At 53.1% G+C, this 24,426-nt stretch overlaps 8 protein-coding genes across 8 annotated transcripts; 4 read left to right on the top strand and 4 right to left on the bottom strand.

Moving 5' to 3' along the window:
- Positions 1-860: 860 nt before the first annotated feature.
- COL26b_011171 (uncharacterized protein) lies at positions 861-1,684 on the bottom strand (the record flags this gene model as incomplete). The annotated part of the gene is made up of 2 exons (XM_053183845.1): positions 861-1,148; positions 1,211-1,684. The coding sequence occupies 2 exons, from the start codon at positions 1,682-1,684 to the stop codon at positions 861-863; spliced, it is 762 nt and encodes a 253-aa protein (XP_053032195.1).
- A 530-nt stretch (positions 1,685-2,214) lies between these two features.
- Positions 2,215-3,484, top strand: COL26b_011172 (uncharacterized protein; the record flags this gene model as incomplete). Its single annotated transcript, XM_053183846.1, has 2 exons — positions 2,215-2,329; positions 2,397-3,484. 2 exons carry the CDS (start codon positions 2,215-2,217, stop codon positions 3,482-3,484), a joined length of 1,203 nt encoding a protein of 400 aa, XP_053032196.1.
- Positions 3,485-4,226: 742 nt separating this feature from the next.
- Positions 4,227-5,149, bottom strand: COL26b_011173 (uncharacterized protein; the record flags this gene model as incomplete). The annotated part of the gene is made up of 2 exons (XM_053183847.1): positions 4,227-4,269; positions 4,326-5,149. The coding sequence occupies 2 exons, from the start codon at positions 5,147-5,149 to the stop codon at positions 4,227-4,229; spliced, it is 867 nt and encodes a 288-aa protein (XP_053032197.1).
- A 1,110-nt stretch (positions 5,150-6,259) lies between these two features.
- COL26b_011174 (uncharacterized protein) lies at positions 6,260-8,095 on the bottom strand (the record flags this gene model as incomplete). Its single annotated transcript, XM_053183848.1, has 1 exon — positions 6,260-8,095. The coding sequence occupies one exon, from the start codon at positions 8,093-8,095 to the stop codon at positions 6,260-6,262; it is 1,836 nt and encodes a 611-aa protein (XP_053032198.1).
- A 1,049-nt stretch (positions 8,096-9,144) lies between these two features.
- Positions 9,145-13,176, top strand: COL26b_011175 (uncharacterized protein; the record flags this gene model as incomplete). The annotated part of the gene is made up of 1 exon (XM_053183849.1): positions 9,145-13,176. The coding sequence occupies one exon, from the start codon at positions 9,145-9,147 to the stop codon at positions 13,174-13,176; it is 4,032 nt and encodes a 1,343-aa protein (XP_053032199.1).
- Positions 13,177-14,515: 1,339 nt separating this feature from the next.
- On the top strand, positions 14,516-14,947 carry COL26b_011176 (uncharacterized protein; the record flags this gene model as incomplete). Its single annotated transcript, XM_053183850.1, has 1 exon — positions 14,516-14,947. The coding sequence occupies one exon, from the start codon at positions 14,516-14,518 to the stop codon at positions 14,945-14,947; it is 432 nt and encodes a 143-aa protein (XP_053032200.1).
- A 2,887-nt stretch (positions 14,948-17,834) lies between these two features.
- Positions 17,835-19,181, bottom strand: COL26b_011177 (uncharacterized protein; the record flags this gene model as incomplete). Its single annotated transcript, XM_053183851.1, has 1 exon — positions 17,835-19,181. The coding sequence occupies one exon, from the start codon at positions 19,179-19,181 to the stop codon at positions 17,835-17,837; it is 1,347 nt and encodes a 448-aa protein (XP_053032201.1).
- Positions 19,182-22,370: 3,189 nt separating this feature from the next.
- Positions 22,371-22,937, top strand: COL26b_011178 (uncharacterized protein; the record flags this gene model as incomplete). Its single annotated transcript, XM_053183852.1, has 1 exon — positions 22,371-22,937. The coding sequence occupies one exon, from the start codon at positions 22,371-22,373 to the stop codon at positions 22,935-22,937; it is 567 nt and encodes a 188-aa protein (XP_053032202.1).
- Between the last annotated feature and the right edge of the window lie 1,489 nt (positions 22,938-24,426).

The raw sequence follows: 24,426 nt of genomic DNA on the forward strand, positions 1-24,426 counted from the left end.
TTGTAGAAAGGTTTGTGACTCGTTTTTGACGGAGAGGTAAGGTCGTGAGAGAGTAGGATTGCAACCTTGAGAGTCAAAAAGCTCTTCAGGCAACGAGCATCGCCCAAATTTGGTCAGGTGAAGGCTTGTGGAAACTGCCGTGATGATTGAATGGTGAGATTGAAATGGTTGAGGAAGGTGAGTCGAGAAGGAAATTGATGTCGAATGCCTTCACACGTAGAAAGGAAGCCACGTGAAGGTTGGGTTGCAGCGATGGGAGGGAAGAGTCGGAAGGGGAAGTTGCGATTGAGACCGGGAGAAACGACACCAAAGACGGAGGAAACAGAGGTCGGAGAGAAGCCGAACATCGAGCCTTCCGTATGGAATTCAGATTCAGTGATGATTCGAGAAAGTCATAAGAGGTGTTGCTCGGATAAGAAGGGTATGTGTGAGTGAAAGATGTCTGAGTGGTGAAAGGTAGGAGGGAAGGTGGGAGGATTGTGAAAGGTTGGGTGGTTGAAAGGTTTGTGAGAGGTTGAGCTTGCCAACGGAGACTGGGGCCGGTTTAAATAAGTCTTGGGACTTCTCAGGGTGGAGAGAGGCTCTATCAAGAAGGAAGGATCAATATTGAAGACGGAAACTACGTCGAGTGTGGAAGGAAGTATGGGAAGCTACACTGAAAGAAAGAAAGTCGTGGAAGGAAGCCATGAGAATATGGACATGGAATAAGAAGGCGCAAAGGTCCAAAGAGGAAGGCAGTAAAGCCTCCACACATAGGACATAATATGGGAAAGCGCGGCAGGAACACTTTAAAAGGAAGGCAGAAGAGGATATCAAAATAATCGCTAGTCTATTGCTCTAAACCAAAATCATCTACAACTTCATTCCCTCAAGAAGCGCAGGAAAGCCCTCGCAATAGCAACACCGTCGTGCTCGATATTGGCGCGGTTGATAGCATCGGTAAACATCTCATCACTAAAGATACCCGCCTTGTGGCGTACGTTGAGAACTTCACTGACGATAGGGCCGGTGAACTCGGGGTGGCCCTGGACGGTGATGTACTTCTTTGGCGCGTAGAAGCCCTGGACGGGGCAGAGATCGGTGTAGGCAAGAGACTCCGCGCCAGGAGGGTTGGCAGTGACAATGTCGCGGTGCATTTGGTGGATGCGCTGGTAAACAGTCAGTCCGTCTGTCCTCATTCTCACGACGAGCATGTAGGGAAAGAACATACCATCTTATCCAACTTGAACAGCTCCTTGCCCTTCTCCGTAAGATTCACATCGACAACAGCCACCTCCCAGCCCAGCTCACTCCTCTTGACCTCCACCCCGAGCGCACGGCCGATGATCTGGTGGCCGAAGCAGACACCAATGACTCTCACCCTATCGCTCTCGATGCACTTCTTCGTAAAGTCGACCAGCTTCAGGATCCACGGGTCGTTGTCGAAGGAGTTGTGCTTGCTGCCCGAGATGAGAATGGCGTCGATGGAGTCCAGCTCGGGGTAGACCGCCTCGTCGCCGACGGCGTGGTAGACCGAGATATCGAGGATCGACTCCAGCGGCGCGGGCGGCTCAGAGGAGAGCGCGGCCAGGCGCAGGAGTGAGGTGAAGACGCCGCCGTAGCCGCCATACTGCGCATTCGTCTGCGGCTGCGGCGTGTCTGCCTCGATGATGGCGAGGCGAATGCGCTGTGCCTGGGAGCCCATCTTGTCGATCGTTTCGCTGAAATATGTACTGAATATTCAAAAAGGGGCAAGAAATGAAGTGACTCAATATGAGATGAAGCGCGTATGTAAGATATGTAGATCTATGAGATGAAAAGTGACAAGAAGCACAAGGGGAACAAAGCGCCGATAGAAAGGAACAAGAAGAGAAGCCTCGCGCCCTTTAGAGGACAAAGAAGCCGTTGTCACCGCGGTCCCGGACGAGCCACGATTCAAGCGTCCAGTGACAAATTGCCCCGCGATGAGGGGCCCAGGTGGCGCCGATAGCGGGGGGAAAGGCGCGATAAGCGATAACGGACCGCGCTGCGCTGATAACGCGCTTACGGCCTGGCGGGGGAGCTAGGTAGGAAGCTTGGGGAGTTCCTGCTGTGTCACCACCACAAACCGGGACCCCTCCAAACACGCCGACGTCATTCCCTGTCTTACTCTACCCTGCAGTTCGTCAGCAATCGTGACCCCGGCTCCAACTTCGTCCCTCTGAAACACCACGCCCAAAGGGTGACAGACTCAGAATGTCTGCCAGGACATCTCTGCGCGCCTTCCTCTCCAGCGCGCGCTCTGCGCTGGTCGCGCCTGCTGCGCAGAGAAAGAGCCCTTTGACGTTGGTCGTTGGAAACGAGTCTGCAGGTACGTTTCTTCGCCAAGTCCTGCTTCCTTTCTCTTGAACAAGACAAAGCTAATGGTACCGAACCAGACCTCGACTCCCTCTGCTCCACCGTCATCTACGCCTACCTGCGCACCACGAACCCCCCGCACACCCTGCACATCCCCATTTCGAACTTGCCCCGCGACGACCTCAAGCTGCGGCCTGAAATGACGGCCGCCCTTGCTCATGCCGACCTCAAGCCTGCTGACCTACTCACCCTCGACGATATCCCGCCCTCGCTTCCTGCAGACGACACCCGTTGGGTTCTCGTCGACCACAACGCGCTTACGGGCGCCCTTTCGAAGCGATTCGCGAGCCGAGTGGTGGGTTGTGTGGACCACCATGCTGATGAGGGCGTGGTCCCGACGGAAACCGGGGAGGAGCCGCGCGTGGTGGAGAAGTGCGGCAGCTGCGCGAGTCTAGTGGTGGAGTACTGCCGTCAGGTGTGGGAAGCGGCTGCCGTCGAGGGTGGGCAGGGGAAGGAGGAGGATGCGCAGCTGGCGAGGCTGGCTTTGGCGCCGATCTTGATCGACACAACAAACCTGCAGTCCAAGGACAAGACGACCCCCAAAGACGTCTCGGCCGTGGAGTTTCTTGAAAAGATTGCGGGCGTAAAGTTTGACCGGAACGCTTTCTTCAACGAGATCTCCGACGTGAAGGAGGACATCTCCTCGCTCGGCTTCCGCGACATCTTCCGCAAGGACTACAAGCAGTGGGACGACCAGGGCTCTGGCCCGAAGCCCACCGTCATGGGCGTCTCGGCCGTGGTGCAGAATCTGGAGTACCTGCTGTCCAAGGCCGATGGGGACCACAGCGTCCTGCTCGAGGAATTTAGGAAGTGGGCTGCGGAAAGGGAGCTGGATATCGGGATCATCATGACGACGGCGCACCCCGATGGGAAGTTTCAGCGGCAGCTATTCATTTGGGCATTTAACAAGAACGCTGTCGAGGTATGCAAGAACTTTGTAAAGGGGTGGAAGGATGACCTGGGTCTGGAGAGCTGGGGTGAGGGGAGGTTGGACCAGGTTGGAGAGGACGAGTGGCGGATGGCGTGGAGTCAGGGGAACATTAGGCACTCCAGGAAACAGGTTGCGCCAATGTTGAGAGAGGCTACTAAAGGTGACCCCAAACTTTAAAGGCAAGGCTGGATGCTGATTGAAATATACGAAAGCATTGCCTTCTGATTTCCTGCTGACGAAGCCACTCTCAAAAGCCCGGACATGGACAGGGACGCCGTATGCAACACCGCCGCATGCATATGTACAGCTACATTTCCAATGCCAGAGCGACTACGCTTCCTATGGGCTGATGCGTGATCTGCACTATCGTCGTTGGTGTCGCTATCCTCGCTTATGCCGTTGATGTTGTTCCTCCTATCATTGTCTCTAAAACTGCCGTCATCCCTCATCTTCGTCCCTCGTCGTGTCATCTTCCCTCGTCTTCAACCCTCATCGTCCTCGTCGTCATAGTTGTTACCCTTGCTATGTTACCCTTGCTATCCTCGTTATTCTCATCATCATCCTCGTTGTCACCTCTATTGCTGTTTTTATTATTATTCCCACGAGCCTCATCTGCACTACTGTTCTCAATCGAAGTATAAATCTAGGCTTAATACCTAGAGCCCAGACATAGAAACTTCAAGCGGCCTCATGTATGACATGACATTCTCAGCATCAATTGGTAGACTACGCAGTTTTGATTCCTAAAAGCTCATAGATATTGGACTATACCAGCTCGACGAAGCGAAATCTATGGCGACTACACATTACACCCCAGCACATCGGCCCATGACCGCCCATGAAGCGTGCCTTCATCAATACTTTTCAACATCATTTCTCATCACTCGTCAACCACTCATGCAAACCGCCTCGCCTGGATTTAAGCAATCTCGGCGACAATGGCATCCAACCACTTGGCCAATCTAAAAACTTTGTCAGCTTGCCTACACTCTCAAGAGATATGGCTCTCAAAACTCACCTGTACCCCTGCTTCGCAATCTGCATGCTCACAGTAGGCTGCGCGCTCGTCGTATACGCGCCACTAATATCCAGCCCCTCAACCCCAGCGCGGCCCTCAGGCAGAACCACAGTGCACACGAACGCATTGCTCTCCGTCGCCCACTGCAGCGCCATGTCCTGCGGGTCCGCCAGGCTCAAGCCCTGCGTCCAGCACTTAGCCGCGCTCTTGAAGTCGCCGGCGCTGATCTCGGTGCTCAGGTTCGCGGCCCACGTCTTGGCAACGGCGAGCCCGCTGCCGCCGGAGATGCTCTGCGGGATGTTGGTGTCCCACGCGGCGTGCAGGTTCGTGCTGGCGCCGGCGAACTCAACGGCGATGCCGTTGCCGCCGAGCTCGAGGTTCTCGCAGTGCAGCGGCTGGCCGATGTCGCCGGTGAAGTGGATGACCATCTTGGCGGCGATCTGGCGCTGCTCGAGGGAGAGGGAGGGGGTCAGCATGCGCGTGGTGTAGTTGGCGAGCGCGGAGACGATGCAGCCGGTGGGCCCGCAGTCGCGGTCGAAGTCGACGCCGCAGGAGGCCGGGGGGTCGTCGAGGGCGTCGATGTAGTGGAAGGTGGAGGTGAAGGCGCCCTCGGTGGTGTAGCGGTAGGAGTCGGCCCAGCTGGAGACGGAGGCGAGGTAGTCGTCGGAGGTGTCGCCGAGGAGCTGCTGCATGTAGGACTTCGTCTCGGGGGCGACGAAGTTGGTGGCGATGTAGGCGACGGCGGCGTGGCCCATGGAGCCCCAGGCCATGGCCCCGGGGAGGAGGGGGGACGCCAAGACGGCGAGCGGGAGGAGACGGGCCATTGCGGGTGTTACGCTGAGGAGGGAAGAGAGGTCTTGGCGGAGGAGAACGGGGGCGGTTGAGAGTGACCCCATGGTCCTGGGAAGACGGGGAGGGAAGGCTTATATGTTACATTCTGAGGAGTGTGCTACATGCCGTTTATCTCTTGTTGGTCGCCAAGGGCCCACGTGCGATGTGGACGAGCGACGTAAGGTCGGGTGAATCCATGGTGGCGGTAAGGGAGATGCCGCGTTGCCCGGGCGAGTGCATATCGGAGAGGAGGAGACGACCATGGAGGTTGGCGATGCAAACCACGTTTTTTTGTGCTCCTGCTTCTTCAGGAATCGCGAGGTTCACATAAGTACGGGGCTAAGGTTGATTCTAATGCCGATCAAGCGTGCGGAGGGGTGCTTGTCGAAGTGTCATTGGACGAACTCGGCCGGGGACAGGAATTAAACAACAATGCTGGTGTCCGGGGGCCGGGGTTCTTGATAGCCAGGAACGGGCGCGATTTCGGCCGAGAAGCAATTCTTTAAACGCGCAGACAAACTTTTGGGAAACCTATCAGACGACCAATTCCCGAAAGCGATCGACTGGTCTTGGCAAACAAGTCAGACGCTTTTCCAAGAGTTGAGGCGGAAATCTTGGATGCACTGTTGTCGGATTACACCTGCATTAGTGCGTGAAAAAATTGGCGTCAAAAAATCAGCTCCGATGATCCCCCGCATGCTCTGCCGTGGCGGCGCCAACTTCAGAGAGATAAGACGGAGGACTGCCCGATTAGGAAGGTCTGAGATGTGAGAAATCATTTCTTCTGCGTCGCACTGAGCACTGTTTCACTCAATTTACTGAAAGGTCGAAGGTATAGCGAGGCGAGAAATATGTATTTCGTCATCATATCTTGGTCATATGCAGAGTGTATGGTACAGTATTGTGACAGTGTTGTACAAATCTGACTGCTGTCGCATCGACATCATGCAGAAAGGGACGACGGCATCGTTCCTTTATCGTGCCCTCGTGAGATGACCGCCGGTGACCGGTGGGCGCCGATGCCCGTCGTAACGGACGAGGATCCTGTCGTTATCGTGCCAAGAGGATTCTGCCGCAATCCGCCCAGCCGCAGACAGGCTCGATTAGAGACTTTGTCGAATGCTGTCAAGTTGCTGCCAGATTTTGACAAACTCCAGACTGTTGACTTTGCTTGCACTCGTGGCACCCATCGTCTGAATGTTCTTCGCAACGGCTTCGGCCGCAGGATCGGCGACTCTGATGCATTTTCTGACAGCCTGCCATACTGCGTCTGTTGGCAGGACCGGTGGCTCCTCCGTCAACATCTCCTCCGCGCATTTCCTAAGCACTTCGATGCACCTGAGCTTGTCTCCCGTCTCGGCCGTCTGCTGAAAGAAGAACTCATACATCTCCGGTCCACGGCGTTGGCTGTATCTCGGCAGAGTATACCATGTGTCCCAGAGCTTGTCCCAGTTGCCTTGGATGAGGTAGGCTCTCATAAGTCGCATGGCGTCCGCTGGGGTTGGACAGGACGATGTGGCTTGGAGTAAGACCATTTCCAAGTTGGATTGGATGGCTTCGATCTTTTCTCCGCGCGCTCCAGAGACTGCGATCGATTCGATAATGACGCTGATGACATCTGGCTCCATAATCGGGATGCCCCGTTCGCTCATCGTGGTGATCAGTTCTGTGGCGAGATCAGCCTGGATCTGAGAGTGGTTATGCTCCGTAGAGGGCGCTCGAAAGATGAGCTCCAGAAGGTGCAGACATTTTTCTCTATCGACCCTAATGCCTTCCCAGCGAATCGAATCAAGGTACTGGCGAATCTCGGTAAGTGTCGCAGGAGTGGACTGTTCCTTAGCCATGGGCTTCGCAGCGCGGGACCTACGAGCAGGTGGGCTCGTGGTCGGCTCCGCTGCATATGGCATCGTCCTGTTCAAGGATGTAGAGAACAGACGTTTTTGCTGGGGCATAGCAGAGTTGCCCTTGGCTGAGCGATCAGTTGTAGGCGGAAGCTGGCCAAAGCGATGCTGGAACTTGGCACCTTCGGCCAGCGCTTGAGTCTGGACCTCGCTGCGAATGAGCTGCTGGCTCCATAGGCGCTCCAGATCCAGTTCCTTCCGCCGTGCGTCGGTCATGACCTGCACAACAATGGTAGTGCCACTGACAGGGGCGCCAAAACCTGACATGTTGCCCTCCGCATCAAAATGCGCACCCTCCCCGTATTTTGCACCAAGTGTTCCAAGATTGACACAGATCCATCCCGTGGAGATACCGTCGTCGCCGCCCGGGGTGATCGTGGCACTAGAGCCCAACAGCTTTGCCTTCCTTCTCATTCTGCGGAGCTTGGTCTTGAGCTCGCCAGGCCCAATGAGGCCGTCTGCGTTTGACTCTATACGGTGCGTGTGTCGCAGCCATTTGACCAAGCGAGAGGACGAGACGTGGAGATGTCGTTCGCTTCGAGCCGTCGCGAAAAGCATCAAGAGGTTCGGGCCGAGGGCAGGAGGGGGGTCCATTGCGCGCAGGTCGAGTAGAGACAATTCGTCAAGGCCCATCTCTTCGTACACGTACTTCATAAGCGGCTCAAGAATGGCGGGGGGCGATTCAGGTAGTTCGGGAAGGGGCGACACATGCTGGGCTGGGGCGTGCGTTGGAGGGTCGACTTGCAGGAACCATGGCGTATCTTCGGAGGCTTTGCTCTCTTCGACGCCTTCGTGAGTAGAAGGAGCGGCTTCGGGAGTCGTGGAAGCCGGCTCTTCCGTGCCTGATTCGGTGGTGGGCTTGGGTGCGTCTGGCGGCAACGTCGAGAAAGCCCGGCGCAGATTGTGAGGTCGAAGGGGCACAGCTGTCGCAAGTGCTGGGGCTCGCAGAATCTGGTTGGAGTTTGCGGTGATGGCCCTCAGAACGCGGCCACGACACTGCAAGCAGCCAAGAGCTGCGAATGCTGGTCGCGAAGCCATGTTCGTTCCGAGATTGACGGGGATTGTCAGTCGTATTTGTGGTTGGCAGATGCAGGACTTTTCGCATGAAATCCAGCTTGGGCGTCCCGAAAGGCGGGCGTCCTGAAGCTACAGCTTGGGACTTTTCTCCCCCTCTTAGGTAATCACACCCGGTGCAGCAATGGCACGATCGGATTTTTGGTGGCGCGCCCCACGGCAAGAGCTTTTTTCAGCGGGGAAGAGCGCGTGGGCACGTCCGTCTATGGCGCCTGCCAATGACATGGTACACTGCGTGGGTTCCCAGGTTTGCCTGTCAGTTACAAAGCGTTTACGGATACCGTCCAACATCTTGTCCACAGACTAAGGAAGATAACCATTCAATTTGGCGTGAGTTTCTCATATCGTGACCCCAAGCGAAAATGAACGCAGGATAAAACTGCGTACATGCCTCCAAGGAAAACCTCACCACAGCGCAGCAAATCAGAAACGCGATGCCACGTGACGAATCATGACCAGAGAGGCGCTAGTCTGCTTTAGGAGTACACCCGCTCATCGAACATTCCCAGCAACGCCGTTGGCCCATTCCTCCAAGTGGATCCGGTCTGCCACCCAGGCCAAACGATGGCCATTTTTTTTTTTTTTCCATACCGATAGCTCTGAAGGACTCCTATCAGCAGCAGCACCACCACCCAGGGTCGTCGTCGAGTCGAGTGCATGCATCCTCACCTCCACTCTCCCTACGCCAAAACTTTTTTTTCCATGCGCTTTCGCACCGCCATGCAATTAGGTGCACCTTCTCTTGTACTTGTAATATACTCTGTCTCAGTTTTCGCATTCTCTATTTAATGTACCAGCGTCTCCATTGAACGCACAGCAGTCACGCCGGGCTGTTGTACCGCCGCTGCCGCCGCCGCCACCTTCCATCCCATCGACTGGGGTTGACGCCCAAGATGCTTCTGAGGCATGGCCGGAAGGCCCTTTCCCTCCATCAAGCAGTCGTCTTCAGACCACTCCGACCGACTTTGCGATCTCCCCTCACGAGCATCCCCGCGACCGAATCGAGCATACGTATGTTGAGCACGCAGCATGATGCTCGCCCGGTGACGAGAAGAAAGAGCTTCGATGCTACATCAACATTCAAACCAGGAAGGAATCTTGCCACCGCAGTCGACGACTACCAGCCGATTGAGCCATCAGGCTACTCTCGTCTACAAAATTCCATCTTGCCATCCTTGCAAGATGCCAATAACCGCCCAAGAAACTACGAGCTGAGGGCGTTCGACCCCTCTTCGCCCCTCGTTGTGCCAGAAGACGATCCTACCCCCGAGAGACAGCGTGTGAATATATACGGCATCCCTGGAAGTGCAGAGGAAATGATTCCTCTCTTTGACGCCTGCATTCGTGTAGGCAAGATTGATCGTGCCGTCGCCATCCTCAAGCGGCTGACCCTACCTGCGTTTGACCACTTTCCAAGAGAAGATCTCGCCGTACTGCACACCCGCTATCTTCGCGCATCTCTCGATCAACTGCGCCTGCACCCAGATCGCGCACAGGCGGAGGCCCTCCAAACGTGGTATGAGTTGTATATCAGAAAGAAAGGCTATCCGCAGACCGCCGAGACAATCGCGTGCATGCTCAAGTCCTCTTTGCTCTCCGAGCGCGACCCCGAAAGGCTCAGCCGCCTCATTCATCGTTACATGGGAATGGTCCCCGGCGAAGCAGGCCTCGAGGTCTTGTCAATGGCTGAAATCCTGACCGATCAGGACCTCGCCGCAATCACTGCAATCTGCCCGACATACAATCTATCGTCAGACGACACGACGATCCCAGAGCCCAATGAGCTCGCAGCTCCTCGGGAGGAGCATTTCAGCACTGTTTCTGACCAGGTGCCCGAGGTCTTGTCCACGCCACAAAAGGGCTTTGGGTTGAAGTCGCTGAAGCAAACCCTGAGCCTCTTCGACGAACTCCCTCAATCCTGCGATATTTCTACGTTGCCGATTCGAGAACGCAAGGAGATCCAAGCCCGACTTGAGCGAGATTGCGTTGAAGCTGCAATCGCGCGATGGCGAGAGGAGAACGAGTCGTTGAACAAGATGGGCCTGAACACCGCCATTTCCCATTCATCCTTGAACTCCCGACTGTATGACTGGCAGACTGCATTGGAGGCTCGCTTGACGGACGAGATGGCCAAGATTGATGCCTCCGAAGCTGTTGCGAAGAAGACCCCTGAGGACTACGACCGATGCTTATACGGTCCCTTCATGCGACTGTCAACCCCCAGTCGCCTCTCTGCATTAACGATTCTCAGTGCTTTGAGTACTGTGGCTCTTACGGGCATCGACAAGGGTATCCCGGTAGCAGGAGTAATCTCAAGTCTCAGCAAGTTCGTCGAGGAAGATATTCAAGTTCAACTAGCAAATGACAAGTCGAAATCGAAGTCGAAATCGAAGCGGCGACGTGTGGTGCTTGCCGAATCCGCCAAAAACTCCAACAAAACGCCAAGCCCCAAGAATGAGGCCGAGCCTCTCCTGGGCAATGACTCGGCCAGAGACAAGAGATTGGTTGAGGCTCCGTGGCCGGTCGCAGTGAAGGTGAAGTTGGGTGCTATGCTCCTCACGGCGCTCCTCGAGACAGCCAAGATCAAGGTCGTTCAGGAGCAGCCCGTCACCCAGACGTTGATTCATCAATACCAACCCGCCTTCTCTCACGCTCTCCGGTTGAAGCGAGGAAAGAAGATCGGCATGATTCTACTGAACAAGACGCTGGTCACCATTATGAAGTCAGAGCCACGAGGAGATTACCTGGCTAAGCACCTCCCGATGGTGGTACCCCCCGAGCCTTGGACAGATTTCAACAAGGGAGGTTTCCTCGAGAGCTCCTCGGCTGTTGTTCGTGTCAAACAGGGCGACAAGGAACAAAAGCTGTATGCCGAAGCAGCTATCACGCGAGGCGACATGGACCAGGTTTTCAAAGGCCTGGATATTCTGGGCAAGACCGCATGGAGAATCAACACCCCAGTTTTCAACGTGATGCTTGAGGCGTGGAACACTGGGAAAGCCTTTGCCAACTTCCCCGAACTATCTCCCGACATCGCGTACCCACCTGAACCAGAGCTCAGCGACGATCCTATGGCGCGCCGAAATTGGATCCGAACCGTGAAAGCAATCGAAAACAAGAAAGGCGCTCTTCACTCGCAGCGATGCTTCATGAACTTCCAGTTGGAAATCGCCCGGGCCTTCAGGAACCAGAGTTTCTACTTTCCGCACAACGTTGACTTCCGAGGTCGCGCCTACCCCCTGCCTACATACCTCAACCACATGGGTGCCGATCACGTTCGTGGCCTTCTGCGTTTCGCCAAGGGCAAGGAGCTTGGTGAACGGGGCCTTCAATGGCTCAAGGTTCACTTGGCCAACGTCTATGGGTTCGACAAGGCAAGTCTCAAGGACAGAGAGTCTTTCGCGATGGAAAACTTGGTCAACATTTTTGATTCGGCAAACAACCCCTTGACCGGCAACATGTGGTGGCTGAAGGCCGAGGACCCCTGGCAATGTCTTGCGACATGCTACGAGCTCAAAGCGGCTCTCGAGTCACCGGAGCCAACCAAATACGTATCTCACCTGCCTGTTCACCAGGACGGTACCTGCAACGGTCTCCAGCATTACGCTGCCCTTGGTGGTGATACTTGGGGTGCTGAGCAAGTGAACCTCGCGCCCAGCGACAAACCTGCTGATGTTTATTCCGCCGTTGCCAACATCGTCAAGGATCACATTGCGAAGGACGTCGAAGTCAAGCACCCCATCGCCATGGGTCTTAACGGCAAGATTACGAGAAAGGTCGTCAAACAGACAGTCATGACAAATGTTTACGGTGTCACCTTTGCCGGAGCCAGGAAGCAAATCTGCAAGCAGCTCGATGCCCTGTATCCGGAACTCCGAGAAGAGACTGGCGTCAATAACCTCACCAGTGCTACCTACATCGCCGGTCTTGTTTTCAAGGCACTTTCAACCATGTTCAAGGGTGCACACGATATCCAGTACTGGCTCGGCGAAATCGGTGGCCGCGTCTGCAAGGCTGTCACCCCTGAACAGATAGAGCTCATCTCTCAGGATGGCCTATCTGAAGCCTCCAAGGTTTCCAGAAGCGATATGCTGTCACAATTCCGCGCGACTATCGTCTGGACAACACCGCTACGAATGCCGGTTGCTCAGCCGTACCGTAAGCACGGGACTCGCATCATTCACACTGCCCTTCAAGACATGTCCTTCACCGTCCCCGAAAGATCAGATCCCGTCCACGCCAAGAAGCAACTTCAGGCTTTCCCTCCGAACTTCATCCATTCTCTCGACGCTACACACATGCTTCTTTCCGCTCTCGAGTGCAACGAACTTGGTCTCGACTTTGCCGCCGTTCATGACTCTTTCTGGACACATGCTGCAGATGTTGACTCCATGAACCGTGTGCTCAGGGATGCCTTTATCAGAATTCACGAAGAGGACGTCGTTGGCCGTCTCGCTACCGAGTTCGAAGCCCGCTACGGAGGCTCTCTGTACATGGCACAAGTAAAGCCAGGCCCTGTTCACAAGAAAATTTCCGAATTCCGGATAGCAAACAGATGGGGCTTGAAGGAGGAGATGCTCCGAGAGCGTGAGAGACAGACTCTTCTCAACTCTTCCGATCCCGAGGAGGTGGCCAAGGGCAAGGCGATGGTGACTCCCGCCAGCATTTTCGAAGAGATGGCTGACGAAGAGGATGTTGTAACGGAGGCCCAAGAGCTGGCAGGGTTCGGTCTTGGGGAGATTTCTGAAGTGAAAGCCGATGACCTGGAGGACGCTTCCGACGAAGGAGCCGTTGACAGCGAGGAGGCTGGTGCCGGCGATGTCGATGGATCGACCCCCTCGGTGGGCGATCGTATCTTGACGGCGATGCTCGAGAAGAAGGACGATAATGTGTCCTACTTCCAGGACGTGTTGAACAAAAAGCAACCCAAGAAACGAGGCCAGCTCCCCACCCAGATCTGGATGCCTCTGAAGTTTCCCCCCGTCCCAGCGAAGGGCGACTTCAACGTCCAGTCGCTCAAGAACAGCGAGTACTTCTTCTCATGAGCAGCCGTGCGATGGATGTTCGGTTCACGTTTGTCACGATTGCATATATGGTGCATATAGGGAGGCGTTTGTTGTCCTTGTTATTTCAAGAGGGGGCGTTCGCTGGTTGGATCACCGAAAATAAAAACAGGCAAGGGAGGCTGGAGATTTGTAGGATGTTGGGGATGTACATCTGTATAAATAACTAGATGGGATGACGATGTGTCGGTCCTGGCGGTGTTCAGGGCTAGATCCCACGATGAAGACAAAAAATAACTGTACAATAGAATTCATCTGTGGATGGAAGACAAAAAGCCAACGAGACAAAAGACAACTTTTCTTACAATATCACCACTCGCTCTTTCGCATCAACAGCAGGTTTGATCTCCATGACGGCGCGGCACTCACTGAACAGACCGGCTCATCCCGTCCGGAATTTCAGTCGACGCGTCCTCCCATCCCCAAATACCTCTTCTCAAACTCAACACATGAATGCAATTTGCCGTAAAAACTCTGGCGTCAAACCGTTAAATGCTTGTTATATTGCAGCTCCACCACGCCGGCCCGTGTCACGCACAGGTGACGGCCTTCGCGAGTAAGTCGACTGCTCCGATTACCCGAGTTGACTCGGACAGCCTCGCATACCCAGCGTGCGCAGAGGTTCTAGAACCTTTGCCGCTGCAGCGGAATTGAGTCTTCACATCTGGTCATCATAACTACAGCCCTGGTCTACCTCTCACATCGCTTGGTGAAGAAGTCATCGTCGCCCGATGGTCCGCCGTCCAGTGCCGGCCGCCGGCTCCGGGATGACTCCCCCACACAGGCACCCGAGCCAACGAGTCAGCGCCCGCCGGGGAGGACGATCTTGCGCGCGTTTGGTGTGGCCCAGGAACCGCAGTCACCGAGCCGTCGAGCCCGTCTCAAGATGTCCAAGGCGAAGAAATGAGACCTGTTGGCAAGCCCACCCACACCTGTGGTACGGTGAAACCGACCGGCGGGAGATGAGCGGTAGGGCTGTCGTGAAGTCTAATAGAGTAGCATTCTGGAAGGCGGAGCAGTCCGTGCGACGGGTTCATCGTAAGATGGGACGGTTTTTGGGGGCGGGCGGGCGCATGTTGACATTCTGGAAGCTTTTCATCTTGGTGGTTTAAGCTTTAATGAGAGGCCCTATATCTAAGCAATACGAAAGAGGGGAGTTGCTGGGTGAAGAGTGTCCATGCTCAATAGTATTCTGATATATATATAAACATCGCGAGCATCCTCCTTGCCTCCGTCTCCAGGACCCTTTCTTTCCCAACCCACCTCCAACTACCAACACTCATTTCAAACCCAAACCACACTCATTTACACACACGCCAAGATGCGCTCAGACATCCTCCTCGTCCTCGCCGCCACCTTCGGCTCCACCCTCGGCCTGCGCCGCGCCTGCAAGCACACCGCCGCCTCCGAGGGCTGGTACTACACGACCTCCTCGGACTCGCTCGACGCCATCGCGGCCGACTTCTGCACCTCCCCCGCGGTCATCAAGTCGTGGAACAACCTGCAGAGCATCAAGCCGGGCATGAACCTCAAGGTGCCGTGCCACTACAACGCGGGCCGCCAGCGCGACTGCGCCAAGAACAGCGCGACCGACGGCGCGTACGTGATTCAGTCGGGCGACACGCTGAACAGCATTGCCTACGACTTCTGCACGACGGCCGACAAGCTGCAGCAGATGAACTCTGCGCGCATCACGAACAAGGACCTGATTTACCCGGATTGGGTTATCCAGGTCCCTTGCAGCTGGAACTAGATGCGGGAAGTGAAGAGGGAGAGAGAAGGAGGGAGGGGAAAAGTTTGGATAGATGTTTAATTGATAATACATCCTCTTCTTTTCAATAATGCTGTTCATGCTGTGTTGACTGTGCAATGTTCCCCAAGGCTTCTTTGCTGTGCAGAATCCTTTGCTTGATCGCTTCATGCCGAGATGCTGGGTCAACTAGTGCATCTTGTCCTGTTTGTACATTCAACACAAAGCCAGATGTTCCTTCAGCAGATACAACAATATGAAACACGATAGATGGGTATCGCTAACCTATTTTATGTTGCTTGTTCACCCTCACATGACTCTAGATGCTTTGCTAGCGCGTAGTATTACCCTAGGTTTGATATTACGTCTTCTGTCTTCCGTCACCCTCGTTTGCCTTCATCTTCCCCAGCTCTTTTGCGTTCCCTTCTACAGTTTCCATCGCTGTCTCCCTTCATCCAGTCGTCGACTCTCTCGATGTCCTGTATCGTTATCCTCCTCCTGCCTATAGTAACTCTTCATCCCCTGCGTACCCATCCGCTCGTCCTCTGCGTCTCCATCCCACCACCCTTCCCGTGAGCATCTTCGTCTTCAGCGTCAACCGTGAAGTTGCGTCGGTGCGCCTTCATCCACGCAGCACTTGATAGATGTCTCCCGAGGGTGGCTGGCGTTCATGTCAATTACTTCGTGCAGCAAGTGACCTAAAGATATGTCTGATCAGAATAATGCCCCACTCAGCATTCGGGTTACTTACCGCAACTGCGCAACCGTTGCCCTCATTGTAAACATCCCCGTCGTAGCTGTACCGCAGCTTTTCCTGGGTCTGCCCAGGCTGACAGACAGCACTTGCTCTTCCAGTGCACTCGGCCGCTGTTCCGTCCTTGTACACAGTGCCTCGGTAGCTCTGAGTCCGGCAATCCGCAGCCGCGACACTGGCGCACGCAAGAAGAACAGCGAAAATCTCTGAGAACAACATGTTGAAGATGTGTAAGCTGCAGGAAGAGGATGAAACCTTTCGAAAATGGAATTAAGTACGTAGTAAGGGTTCTGCGTTCGATACAAAACCTACTCCATCTCCAAGACCGAATTTCGAAAACAAAGAGCTCATGTTATATGATCTCGGGGTTCCCCTATGTTTCTAGCTACTTTCCCTATCCAGTTCGAAAGGGCAAGCTATCTTGCGAGTAGACAAAATTGCATACAACTGATCATTTTCATTAGTGGACCGGGCCCCTGACTCGGAGGCGGCAGGCTGCTGGCTGGTTGGTTATCCCATCGGCCCAATATAAGAAAGTTTACATGACTTACCATGTATGGGCGTGATACGAAAGACTTCTAGCCAATTACTTAGGATCGGCAACTTGGCCCAAAGTTTACCCAAACGTCAGAACAACCACAGACAGCTCTACGGATACGCTATGCCGCTTCTTCCAACTTGGCGCTCCCGCGAAGGCCCATCGAAAGACTTAAGTCCCCGAGCAAAGGAATGGTTCGCCCGATCTCCGGTCTGGGATTGAAGTCTCCGAGCTCAGTCCCATTACCGGGCCCAGGAACAAGGAGGATTGTTGGTGTCTGGGTGGTGCCAGCTCCTGCAGCCGTCACGGTAGGCTTGCTGTCCTGTGCGCAGGCCTTCCCAGACAGCACAGGACGTAACATGTAATGATGGGTTTCCCGGTGTCCCAGGCGTACATTTGCCTTCATCGTTATCTAGTAGGGGTCGTATACGATACGAGTTCAGGTTATGCAGCAAGCTGTACAGCCTACACAGCCTTTAACGACTTGCTTCAACTCTACAGAAAAGGCAACTTCTAGATATCGACAGAAACAACGCAAATCCACCTGACTCAATTGCAACGATTGTAAAACCAGCAAAACAATATCTATAAAAGCTGGAATTCCGTCGACTGAACTCGATCGATATGATTTCATCACACTCATTTCTCTCTAGCTTATCGCAATAAGTGGCTTTGATCCAATATTCTCAGACGTTCGTTGACCATCTGACCATCTGACTATCTTATCCCCAATCCCTAGCCTCACAATGCGTTTCCAAGCTCTTTTCCTCGTCGCGGCACAAGTTGCCACCATCGTTGCACAGGGAACATGCTACTGTGAGTGCAACCGAACTTCCGATGCCTCTGGGTGCGCCGCACTCCCACGACCTGCCAGCGGAAACTGTGCCGAGGTGTGCAATCCTGGAGGAAGGTGCCCAAACTGGGCCAAGTGTGGCTAAGGCTCGAGCCAAGACGGTAAGCATCCTCCTTAGTTCATGGCTGTCAGGCAATGCTCACAACTTCACTAGGCCCGACATACCGCCTTCGACATGTATTGCGAGCTTTGGGCTCTTCCACTTGAGGGAACTCTTTAGGATAGTCCTTCACAGAAATAAAGTACAATGTCGAGATATTTTGGGCACAAACAAAAGACCAAGAATCATACCTCTTCGCTATTTGATGCAAATACCTCCCTAATGCGTTCTCGATATTGGTATCCTGCTTGGTTGATGGCCGTCTTGGGCAGGTAAGCTGAAGAGTTCAATGTTCTCAGAGACAGACTGGAAAAACCTTTGGTGGTAGTAGTCTGTGAACATTGGGTCCCCCCCACACCAAAAAGGGGGTTTGATTTATTATTTGTGAGATGCATACCCCACTGGCTTCCAGAAAAGATGCACCGTACACGAAGGAGATCGATACTTGTTTCTTGAAAACAGTGAACGTTGGAGTTCAATGGTATTATAGGACCAGAGGATTCTGCTGATCCTAGTTCACTGGCAATCAGCGGGTTAATATTCGTCGACTGATATGCCAGTGTGTGTGTGTGCTCTTAGGTATCTCTAGTCCCTTACCATTTCCTTCGCTGTCGGCATCGCAAGGTCTCTCTTGAGCTTTTCCACTCACTCCTGTATCTCCACTGTCCGTCGCTCATTTTCTCTAGCTCTCTCGGTCTGTATTCTCCTCTGTGTCTCCATTAGTCGCTCCCAACTCCTCCGCATGGAATCTGTCCGGTTTTGCTCGGTGAAACTCAATCCCATGAAATCGGCTTTCATTCCATCATTGTTTCGCAAGGAGTGGTCAGCTCCTTTGCTGATAAGCACGTCAATGACTGACTTCTCACGTCCCGGAGGGAAGTCGATGCGGAGTTGCCCTGAGGGTTGCTTGTGATAGAGGTTCATCGCCATGAAATGAAGGGGCGTATTGCCGTTCTCGCAAGTGACATTGGGGTCGACTCCCAGCTCATTGAGAAGATAGCTGACGACATCAATGTCTCGGGCGGCACAAGCTTGATGAATGGCATGAATTTTGCCACGCTCACGAGTTATCAAGCTCGCGCCGGCCTCAATCAAGACTCGTGCTACCGTAAGCCGTTTGCCATTGACGTCGCTTTCGACAACAGGGTGGTTGTTGCGCCATCTCGTTGACTGCCATTGCGACCGTAACTCGTCGGGACAGGATTTCAAGGCAAAGAAAAGAGGGCTTGCTCCCATGTAGGTGAAGACTTCAGCGTCCCAGCGCTGGCCGCTGCGATCGGCGATTCTCATCTCTTCGTACTCCTTCTGAGTGTGACAAAGCATTGCCCGAGCGGGGTGAAGTTTCATCAGAAGCCCCAACTCATAAAGCTTGCCACAGGCCCCAACGTATCGCGTATACCCGAAGCCACCCAACGCGGTCTGCGCATGACCACTGTCGAGGAGGAACTTGGCCAGCTCTGCATTTCTGTTGAAGCATGCCCATGTTAAGGAGGTCATGCAAAGGAGCGTAGGTTCTCTCACAACGCTGATTCTGCCACGCCTTGCGAAAGGTGCCCCGCGGCAGTTGTCGAAATTGGTCTGGTCGTAGGCCATGACATCTGCGCCGTGCGAGATAGCCTTTTTCACGCCGATGATGTTATCCTTCTTCGCGGATATCAGCAGAGAAGAGTTGTAGTGGTGCTTGATGTCGTGCTTGTAGATTGCTGGGCTGATGATCTTGTAGAGGTATTTGCAGGTTGACGCAAGGCGCAATGCATCTGCGATGCCTCGGAACGGCTTGTTGAATAAGGTGACCAGCTTGTATTCTTCCTTTTCGGGATGGAATCGAATCTCCTCGTGGCTAGTCTTGATGGTCTCCTTCTCGTCGTACGCGTTGCTGGTTTTACACTCGCCACTGTGTCCTCCCAGAATATCAAAAATGATGAGGACGATTTCAGGCGGCAGGCCCTCTATGGAAGCCCGAGGCGTTCCGCTTCGAATTGTATGAAGCATGGCGTGTTTCCTTGGGAAAATGCGTCTTGCGATATCTTCGGTCGGTGTTGATTAGTTCTTCTCCACGTCTTCCGCTGATGGCAAAAGAGAAAACAAAAACAAAATGTATTCGGAAAGGAAAGAATGATGGATGACAAAGCGGGATTAGATTGTGAACAACGGAAGGAAGGAAGGAGGCAGGGAAGCAGGAGCGTTCCTTCCGTGATCTGGATTTCTTGATGCCGACCTTCTCTTGCAAAAATGCCATCTGAATTGTCATTCTTAAGCTAAGCCTCCCGCAATTTCTCACCCTTAAAATGTCACCACGTGGTCCACGCTGGCTGAATTGAATGGGCGACCCTTAGCGTTGCAGTTTTGAATTTTTGTCTGACCCGATGTCAGTTAGTGACATGAAGCTGGCGTGGCTACATGGAATCATTTCTCGGCAAGTCTTATGTTATTGTAGATAGCCTTTCCCTAAAATTCATTCTTAAATTGCCTCGGCATCTCCTCTCGTTGACCATTTCGGAGACATTACTGAAGCTACAAGCCAAACGCACGCCCACCCGATCTTGTGGGTTCCCAAGTCCCAAAGTGAAGAGGCTCATCATTTGCCACCATGAACTCGAAACACTTTACCTAGCAAGCTCCCTACCAGTCGTTTGCGACAGTTTTGTAGCCCTCCGGCCCCTCTCACGTCGACAAGAATAGCGAGGTTCACGCCCCTCTACCAATTCGCCGCCATCGTCCTCAACATCCAGCCCCATATCTTTGGCCGTATATCCTCGATTGTTTTTCAAATCAAAGTCTAGTCCATTGTCGAGTAACAGGCGCAATATGAGCTTCTGTCGTTCTATCGGATGTGGTATCATCAAGTCAACCGTGGACGGTGAGGGCTTATAGATCAAATGCATCGCCATATAATGCAGAGCCGAGTTCCCGTCTCGATCAGTCGTTGAAACATCCCCACCCAAGTCGCAAACAAGAAATCGAACCACTTCATAGTCCCGGTATGCGCAGGCTTGATGAATCGCGTGGATGGAGCTCCTCAGCCGAGTGGTCAGAGATGCCTTGGCGTCGATGAGCATGCGGGCGATGCGCAACCGGCACCCGCTGTTGTCAGTTTCGACGATGGGCTCTACACCCCGATTGTCCCAAGTACGCCAGGAACTTTCTATTTTTGTATCTTGAACAGCCCTGAGAGCAAGGAAGAGAGGACTTGCCCCAATTCAATATCTGGCGTCATCGTGACTGTGACTTCGACTCCACTCAGATGCGAAATCGTCTTGCGTTGGAGAAAGCATCACTCGCTGAGGATGACCGTGATTAAGAGGATCGGGGAACTCATCTGGATTTGACCAATATGTCGACCATTGCATGCCCATATTGGCTCTAGCATTTACATCAGCGCCTTTGCCTAGAAGAAACGCCACCACATCTGCATGGCCGAAGAACACCGCCCAGTGCAGCGCAGTCAGGGTTGATTTCGTCGGTATTCTCTCGACATGTGGTGTTTTGTAGCCGCTACCATCTGTGTACTCTGAGTCGAAAATTGTACGATCGAGGGTGTTGATGTCAGCGCCGTAGGCCAGGGCCTTGGCCACACCTCTCACAGAACCGCGTTTTGCCGAAAGAAGAAGGGAAGATGAGTAGCAGTGTTTGATGTCATTACCCATGATGACGGGGTCTGTAATGTAACGCAGACGCCTGCATGTCGACCCGAGGCGTGTGGCAGCCCTGACACAAGGGAAGGGCTTCGGTAAGTCGTCGAGAGATGAGTACTTGTAAGAATAATGATCTTCCTCTAATTCGTAATATTCCCAACTTTCTCCATAGACAAGAGCTTCTGTAATAAGGATGCTGAGCTCCGTTGGTAGGGTCGTTAGAGAAGCGTTCGTTTGCCGGCGCTCGTCAGGCTGGCGAGTGGGACATTCATCAGATGTCGTAGGACATGACGAAGCGTTCATTGCGGTGAGATATTGTGTAAATATTGAGAATTCTTATGCTAGGAAAGCTTCTTGTTAGGTCAGACTTCAGGATGAATGAGCTGTCTGCAAGTGATGCTGTCATCTGGTTTTGTCTGCGTTAAAGGTCAAAAACCGAAACGGACTCAACCAGAAAACTTTTTCCAGCACCTTGAAGACGGGCCAGTTCGCCATACTTCCATTACATTTTGATACCAGGGTGTCTCGTAATGGTGCAAAAGTTAGCAGTAACCTTGATAAGTTTTCTAGCATTATAAAGCACAGCAATAGAGCCCATGTTAAGGGCATGTCCCGTCAGCACCGTCGCTCTCGCTTTTTTGTCGCTCCAATCTCCCTGATCTCAAGCTCCGCTTAACTTTTCCGACACCGCAACACAGCAAAAACTTTTCCAAATCGAGCCCTCTTTGCCTTCCAATTCTTCACTTCCACGATGCAGCGTCAGCCAACGGCCCCCTTCTCGGACGCGGGAACTAACACGACTGCAATGGATACCAATCAATTCCAGTCGGCTTGCGCAGCAGGCATCATCGAATCCACTACCAAACCTCCCCAAAGAGAAAGGTCCTGCTCGACCTTGGAAGGAATGCCACCGGAAATCCTTCTTCTCATCGTCGACGTGATATTCGGAGACAAGGGTCCTAGTGGATATAAGGTGACCGAGAAAAGCTTCTGCGTGCACGAAAACTGCATATAACAATCCGTTTGCTACTCCAACTTTGGCCGCGAACGAGATGTCATTTATTTGGCAGCGACTTGCAAAAGACTACACAAGATTATTAGCCCTGCCTTTTTCAAACACGACATACGAGAAAATTACTCGTCATCATTGATTCTGTCAGCTAAGAGAGGATTGTCTAACGTGGCACTTCAAGCGCTTGAAGCAGGCGCCGACGTGAACGCCCCTGATCGGACCGGCTTTGACTTCGACCAAGAATTGAGTGTTGTTTCCTGCAATACCTGCGATTACTGCGGACTTGACGATGATATGGAAGATTCGAAACGGTTTCCCGTGTCTTCGTCGCTGACTGCGCTGCATTGGGCCACATTTTTCGGGAATGAAGATATGATGCGGTTGTTGATCGGAAGGGGTGCTAATACAAATGCTAGAGCTGACGTGGGGTACCGTTCATATTTGTTACCGATGAATGGATTCGACGGAGAGGAAGGATACGGAATCGACGAATGGGAAGAAGGCGGACTGAGCTTTTCACACCCGCAGAGGGCAATGTTCTCTCATACGAACTGGGAGTACAGTGTAAGACAAAGCGGTGGTTCGTACTCCCAATTTTCCTCCTACTTGAGCACCGAAAGCCTTGGAGGTGCCAATGCCCTATTCTTCGCCCTCAAATCCATTCATGACTGGGCCGAGGTACAGAGATGGAGAACCTCAACCGTTTGCCCCCACGTCGAACAGTTTGCGGGAAGGGCTCCGGATGGGTGGCGATTGTCCATGGCAAAACTTCTCATTGAGCATGGCTCCTCTCTGATTACCCGCGAAAATGGACAGGTCCATGCCTTGCACCAGGCAAGTGCGTATGGCCAGAACGATATCGTCAAGTTCCTCATCGACGAGCTGGGCACAGACCCTAACATCAAAGACAAGGACAGCAACACGGCCTTGCATTATGTTGCGATTGGCGCGGGGAGACGGTTGGAGAAGGAAGGCGGCATGCAGATTCAGGACCTGTGGATGACAACCCAACTACTTCTGGACAGAGGGGCTGACCCATGCCTACAGAACTTCAAGGGCCTTACGGCAGAAAAGATTGGACTACCCCGCAAGGGGATTTAACGGGCATGAGCCGTGAGTACTTAGGTTGTCGGGCTTCTCTCTCATTACTCATTTGGAGCTGTGTTACCAACCACGTATAAAGCACGAGGGTCTATCAAATTGTTTGTATCTCAAGAAAATTGCAATTCAAGGTGTGGCCCAATGTAACGTATACTATATTTTTGGGCATACATCTTAGACACTAATGCAAGAGTCCAAATTGCAGGTGGGAGTTCAGATTCCTCGTGTGGACACATCTCGTTTGTGTGATTGTATGGGCCATGCCATGTTCGCGGTTCCTGGCTAGAGTGTGGAGTGGCGTTTCGTCATCTGTGTTTCGAACGTTTGGATCCACGTTAAGCTCATCCAATAAATATCTCGCGACCTCAATGTCACGATACGCTGCAGCTTGGTGCAAAGCGTGAAATTTGGTCGCATCCCAGGTGATGAGAGAGGAGCCCGCCCGAATCAAACGTTTCGTAATTGCAAGACGACAGCCACTTTCGTCTTCGGTGACTATAAGGTCATCCTCTTTGATTGTCGACGCATCCCACTTCATACGATGAATGGGACTCGGGCTGCCCTTCAAAGCAAAGAATAGCGCATTGGCTCCAATTGGGATCTCGAGGTCGCTATATATCGGAAATGCAGCATATTGCTCTTTTGTGGCAGTCATCATAGCTCGATGCGAATGGCTCCAGTGGAGGGTCTCGGACTCCCACTGATCGCCAGATTCATATGTTTCGAGGCTGTGTTGAAATCCGAGGTCGGCTCGCTGTTGAACGTCCGCGCCGTTTGCAAGAAGATATGTGACGAGCTCCACGTTTCCATAGAAAGAGGCCTAATGCAAAGACGTGAGAGTAGAGAAAATCGGGATTCTCCAATACTCACTGTAGTAATCATATCCATCACTGTCCACGATGAAAATGTCGAACAACGTTCGATCAGCTGTATTGATGTCCTGCCCATGGCTCAGAGCTCTGATGACACCTTCCATTGAGCCCTTCTTAACTGAAAGCAGTAGCGCTGAAGAGAAGTTGACTTTCTTGTCATGTTCGAGGATAAAGGGGGCAATGATTGTGTGCATTTTCCTGCACGTGGCGCCAAGGTGTATGGCGTCTCTGACACCTTTGAAGCTCAAGTAGTCTTGTGATTCATACCATCCAACTCTAATCTCTTCATATTTCGTATAGCCACCTAGAGGGTATTCTTCGAGTACTTTGTCGACTATTTCCAATACCAATTCGGTTGGCATGCATTGGAGGTTTGCTTCGGGGTTTTTGGTGTCTCTTGATGCTTTCCTTGCCTGTTTGGAGGCAGCCCGTCTGGCAGCTTTCGTGGCTCTCGCGACTTTAGATTCTTCGGTGGCCCTTCTTGGTAATCGGTTACCGTGAGCCATGCTGGTTTTGTCTCCGCCGGAAAGGATTGATTCAAGTGAGTGGGATTACCCTGCGTTGTGATAGGGGAGAAACTAAATAGTTTTTCAAGTAGTGTCGTTATTTTGGGAAAA

This window comes from Colletotrichum chrysophilum (genome assembly GCF_026319265.1).
Source record: "Colletotrichum chrysophilum strain AFK26 chromosome Unknown scaffold_132, whole genome shotgun sequence".
In the NCBI taxonomy this organism is placed as follows: Eukaryota; Fungi; Ascomycota; class Sordariomycetes; order Glomerellales; family Glomerellaceae; genus Colletotrichum; species Colletotrichum chrysophilum.